This window comes from Triticum dicoccoides, chromosome 5A (assembly GCF_002162155.2).
Source record: "Triticum dicoccoides isolate Atlit2015 ecotype Zavitan chromosome 5A, WEW_v2.0, whole genome shotgun sequence".
In the NCBI taxonomy this organism is placed as follows: Eukaryota; Viridiplantae; Streptophyta; class Magnoliopsida; order Poales; family Poaceae; genus Triticum; species Triticum dicoccoides.
In genome coordinates this window covers 556,094,159-556,100,080 of record NC_041388.1, presented here as the reverse complement: position 1 = coordinate 556,100,080, position 5,922 = coordinate 556,094,159, and the positions used below count along the sequence as shown (strand labels likewise).

The following is a 5,922-nucleotide window of genomic DNA, read 5'->3' as shown; positions in this document are numbered from 1 at the left end:
GAAAGTGTGCATGTTCCACAGCCCATAAAAGGACAATAATCCACTCCACTCTTGTGACTTGTCCCTCCTCTGCTGCCTACTCGTACCAAGTGTTTGCATAGGTGACAAGGCTTGCAAGTGAACTTGCCAAATGGCATGGGGCCGATGCACGGTTTTGCCAAATGGTATTTTTGGCGTGCATGATAGTAAAAAGATTTTCAGGCGATCAATGGTGCTTGCTTATGCATGCATGCATGCATGCTGGACCAGTGATCGGGTGCTGGCAGTAGGCTGCTACAGGTACACACCCGTTGCGTGAAAATGAATCGTGGAGTCGGCCATGTTCAGCAGCAGTAGCCAGTGTACGATACCCAGTGTGAGAGACTGACACGATCGGTCAAGCTGCACACTGTGATGTAGTAATACTACTAGCTTGTGCTACCAGACCTCTAGGGGATGTCAGGATGGATAGACAGATAGATTAGTCAGTAGAGGCTCACTGATCAGCTTCAGCAAATCCAGATCCAGAAGACACGGCACACCCGGCCCAGCTCGGCGAAAATATGACACACACAGAGAAAACAACAGGCTAAGTTCAGTTAACCAGCAGCTGTACACAAAACAAACAACCAACCAACGGCACCAATTCAATCATATCTTCTTCTATACGAATAAACACAACAAGAACAAACGACCCAAAAAATTCTACCCATCTACTATATCCTACGGTCGATCAAGCCCGCCGATCGGCCTCTGGGTCAAGTACCCTATAATACTACAACTGAAAGAGTCGCTCCCCCGGCGATGCCGCCGCCGTCAGGCTCCCCATATGTGACCATGCCCCATTGTATCCCTCGGCGCGTCAGGGACCGCCATGTCCGCAACATGTCTGTACGCCGACGATTCAGCAGGATGCAGCTCTTCTACCAGCAGTTCTGAAGCCTGGCAGCATGACCATCGATTTCTTCTTTTTACGCGATGCGGTGTATGGAAACCCCTCACGCAGCTCGGCGCCGTGAAGCCCCATTGCTTAGCTCAAGGATTGGCTGCCATTGCTGCTGTGCTGCTGAGATGCACAGGTAGCCGAGTGCCTCATCTTGATTCACACCACAGTTTCCTTGCTCCTTCTCCGGTATGGCCTGAACAGATGGCCGGCCATCCAATCCTCAACGCCTATTATTCTCAATTCAACAAGGTGAGGTATCATCATGTCTGAGCCTGCCTCGGACCTGCTCGGCATCAAAGGATGGAGAGTGCATCAGCTGAAAGCCTGCCACCAAAATCGAGCCACGGCCATGCACACTACAGTCCCGATCTGAATCACCAGGGTCAGTTTTCTTTGCACTGACATAGGCCTGTGTCCAATTGTAGCAGCAAACACAGACCATGCAAGCTACGGAACACTACTGCCACTCTCTCCGGCGACTCGAGCTTTCTCCTCCTCAGCGCGAAGGTTGAGCTCCTTATAAGTATTCGAGGAAGCAGCAGTGAAGGTCTCCATCGCTTCAAAAATATTCCTCAGGCTCGACTGCAGACTGCTATTTTCGGCTTGGGGGCCTGCGCCATGCAACACCTGCGCGGACAAGGACACGCCTGTCTGATCAGAAACCAGGACAAGCTTCTTGTTCTTTGCTTCCAGAGCCTTGCGCATTGCCTGCTCATCCTTTTCCATCACTCTCAGGCCCCTGTCCATACCTTTGTTAGCCATCATACCCTGCCTTTGCTGTGACCTGTGCTTCTCCCAGAGGTGGAGAACGTTGGACGCAAAGGCTTGCATTGCCTTGACGACGTCCTTCTCGGATATCCTCGCCACACCGGCTGCCCAGCTATTACATATCACAAAGATGGGCGGTGCACCTAACCGGCCAGGAGAAAATGGAGGGACACCGTCATCCGTTTCCTCGGGCACATACTCAACTCCTTTCCGCAGCCAGTCATTTAACGTAGTAACATAGTTCTTTTGAGCGTTAACCCATCCGGCAAAACAGGTAGTCCAGTCCAATAGCTGAAGCTCTAGATGCTTGATCAAGTCCATGTGATCTTCACCAAACCTTGCACCATCTATCATGGAGTCTATGTTTTTAGCTTGGGATATGGCATGCAGCTGGATCTGATGGCATTCTAACATAACGTCCCACATCCGCATCAGCCTGGATAAAAGTATTTCATACAATCAGTTCCAATATCACAGACCAACATGTGTGTAAATAAAAACTATAAAGAAAGATGCATAGGTGCTAACTGAACAACACACCACCATAGATGTCAACAGTCAACTAAATCTTGCAATGCATTACATGGACAAAAAGCTGTGAACAAATGACTGAATCCTGATGCATGAAAAAATAAATAAACAAACATATAACCCGATAAGAACATGCAATGGAAAAGACTGTCCTGTTTGAGAAAAGATATAATACTACAAGGATTGACACAACAAAAGCATTTTAGTTACTGAAACCTTGTGCTACATACTTTTTCTAACTGCTCATTGCTCACTGTTAATTGCGTGCCTTACTATCACCTCACTTGCATTAACAATATTGCAAGGTAGTGCAGAGAAAGGATTTATAAATCTACTAATTTGCATATGCGAAAACATTCAAGGTAACATAAACATGTAGCTAGACATTCCAGATGTGATATTCTAACATGTAAAAGAAGCAGGAAACAGATAGGGGTATGTGCAGGTTACTGCTGTTTTAAGGGAGAGCTGCATACCCTTGAATGAGCTCACATGTTTGTGGCCATAACTCATCATCCCTTAGCTTACTGATCTTGCCTGAGATAGTGTTCACAACCTGAATAGCTATGCTTATCCTTGTTGATAACTTCCTTATTTCCTTCTCAGTGGCTATGATCTTTTCAGTTTCTGCACCTTTTTCATCTAACATTTGCAGGTCCTGGCGTTTCCTGTCGTACTTAAGCCTTTCCTCCTCTTCAGCCTGTAATGCACCCGAAGAAACTGAGTCCAGTGAATCTAATATTGGGTCAATGGGTGCAGAATGATAAGAAAAACATTTGACCCATATGCATCACAAAAGAAAGCATTGTGTGCATGACAGAGCGGGGGACTAGAAGCAATGCGGCCAAAGTTTCGAAACGTAGATACCATCAAACAAAAAGAAAAAAACAATTTTTTAGAGGCCACCCCCACGTCATTTCAATAAGCATCAAAGAACCAACCATTTATTTATACATTGAAGAACAAAATAGTATTAAAGTGGACCTCATTCATAGCATATTTATTGATTTATTAAAAAGTAACAGTTAAGTACATGATGCGTAATTTTAGCCGCAATAACTAAATACGTGCTACCCCTTACAAAATAAGATGGAAACCTCTAATTATAATCAGCCAGTAGCATAGACAATAGACAAATCCGAAACTTTCACATACTGTACTTGGACTCTGTAGTCTAAATTTTCACACTGGGAATCACATTGCCAAAAAAAAGTAGCCTCCCGACTCACAATGTTCCTGAGAAATTCAAATATGTAAAAGGAGAATTCTATACCTTAACTTCCTGAAGAAGCTTCCTTTCCCACATGTATAGTTTTTGCAGCGTCGAGGAAAGGTTGCCACATCCCATCGCCTTGTCCTCTTCAAACCGCAGGAACTCCTCCTCCATTGTCGGAATCCCACAAAACATCATCGCAGATACTGGATTGGCAATTGGGTAAAACTTAGCAAACATGTTTAGAAACTACAAAAGAACAAGACAGAACCGTTTGACAGCAGAGGTGAGACAATTCACCAACCTTTGAAACCAGAACCTTTCTGGTAGTAAGGCATCTTGCCAACCTCAAGCATCTTGGACACCTCGCCGGCTGAACTGGAGGCACGCTCGAACTGAGCCTTGATCTCGAGCACCACCTCATTGTCATGAACATACGTCTTCTCTGAACCTGTGGGCGGCAGGCCAGCAACATGTTGACGTGCCTGTTCTCCGACAACACTCTTCTCCACTACATGAACATCATCCAAGCTGCTCCCACTACTACTTGGCACCGACGACTTGGAGTCACGGGGCAGTTCATCCCCAGTACTGCTCCGACCTTCCTCCTTTGCCGCCTTCCCTTTCCCAGTGTGCCCATTCAACGGGTGCTTGTCATCGCCATAAGCTTCCTTGACTACCTCCATGTCCTCATCCTCCAAATCGGGGATGCCCTCCTCCTCGCGCACATCTTTGGAACTCCTGCTGGGAGTGTATGGCGCTGGAGCAGCAGTTGGCTGGTCATAGTAGCTCCCATAGGTCTCAAATGGGTTCAAGAAATCCCAAGTAGACACACTCGGCGGAGATGGAGGCGGTGGTGGCACGGCTTCCTCGCGGGAGGAGGATGGCATATCTGCCGGAGGTGGAGCAGCAGCACCGCCGTAGTAACCACCATAGGCATACTGGTTATAGGAACTCTGCGGCGGGGAGGCATACCCATTGTACCCGCGCGGGGGTGGCTGCGCGCCGCCGTCACCATAATAGTGGACTCTGGCATCACTGGCCTGAGGGCGTTGCTCGTATGCTGCGGACGGCGGAGGGGGCTGTCCCCGCGCATAGCTGGTACTGAAGAAGGTCTGAACCGTAGCATCGCTGGCCTCCGGCCGTTGCTCAAAAGATACGGACGGCGGCGGGGGCTGGCCGCGCGCATAGCTGATGTTGAAGAAGGTCTGGACGGTGGCGTCGGTGGCCTCTGGGCGGTGCTGGTGTGAAACGGACGGCGGTGGGGGCTGGCTGCGGGCATAGTTCATGTTGAAGAAGCTCTGTCCATAGCCACCAATGCCGCCGTAGCCAGGTGGGTCATATCCACCACTGCTAGGTGGCGGTGGTCCCATGCTGCTGTATCCCGGTACATTGCCTCCGGCGCCCCCCATGCCACCATAGCCCGGGTCATAGCCGCCGGGCCCTCCCATGCCGCCGTAGTCAGGTGGAGGGGGGTATCCACCATACCCGTACCCCGGAGGAGCACCATACGACGGCGGCGGGCCGTACGCGGAGGAGCCATACGGCGGCGGCCCCATCTGCTGCGGCGGCGGCCTCTGGCCCGGGTCCCCGGCGGAGCGAACGATCTCGGGCCGGCGCTGGCCCGGGTCGGCCTCGTCGTCGGAGTGGAACTTGATGTGGCCATCCTCAGAATCGGAGTCCCCGTCGGAGTGGAAATGGATGTGCTCGTCGTCGGGGTTGATGCGGACCTGCTTGGCGGCGGGCGGCGGCGCCTGGCCGTTGGAGGAGGAGGCGATTGCGGGGTTATTGGCGGGCGAGGCGGCGGGCAGGCCGTCCCCCTTGCGGTTGCCGGGGGGCAGGTGGAGCGTGGGCTCGGGCGGCGGCGGGGGCAGCGTCTGGACGCCGCGGACGAAGTCGTGCAGCGCGACGCCGACCCTGCCGAGCGAGTCGGCGTAGGCGCGGTGCGCGTCGGCGAGCGTGTAGCGGTGGCGGATGGCGAGCGCCAGCAGCTCGGAGCGCTCCCTGCAGTGCCTCACCGCCTTCTCCTCCTCCAGCTTGGACTGGCCGCACCCCATCGGCGCGGCGCGGAGCAGAGGAGCCTCGGAAGCTGAAGTCTTTTAATTCCCCTTGGGTCAGAGGCTGCGCGGCGGCCGCATGTCGGCGGCGAATCTAGCGGCGCGGGGAGCGGGGCGGGGGAGGGGGGCAGATCTGGGCTAGAGGGGCGAGCAGGGGGAGGTGGAGGAGGAGGGGACGGTGTGGAGGGGACTGGAGGCGAGGCCGGGAATCTTGGCCTTTTTGCTGGCGCGGGCGCGCGTGCCAGCGAGGGGCGGCTCGTCGCGACGCGGCCTGAGCCTGCACCTCGTGGCAGCAGCGGTGAAAAACCCAAGCGGATGGAGCAGGGCGGCCGAGGCGGGCGCGCCCGACCGAGCAACGGCGGCGCGGGAGGCGGCCGAGGCAGGGGAGAAAGGAAAGTGGAGTGGAGGACGGAAGGGTGGAGGCTACT

The 5,922-nt window shown here is 52.9% G+C and overlaps 1 protein-coding gene across 1 annotated transcript; it reads right to left on the bottom strand.

The window, feature by feature from the left end:
• Window positions 1-543: 543 nt before the first annotated feature.
• LOC119302793 (protein ROLLING AND ERECT LEAF 2-like) lies at window positions 544-5,913 on the bottom strand. The gene is made up of 4 exons (XM_037579836.1): window positions 3,742-5,913; window positions 3,498-3,643; window positions 2,701-2,924; window positions 544-2,129 (listed from the first exon to the last, which is right to left on the bottom strand). Exons 1-4 carry the CDS (start codon window positions 5,492-5,494, stop codon window positions 1,373-1,375), a joined length of 2,880 nt encoding a protein of 959 aa, XP_037435733.1. The 5' UTR covers window positions 5,495-5,913; the 3' UTR covers window positions 544-1,372.
• Between the last annotated feature and the right edge of the window lie 9 nt (window positions 5,914-5,922).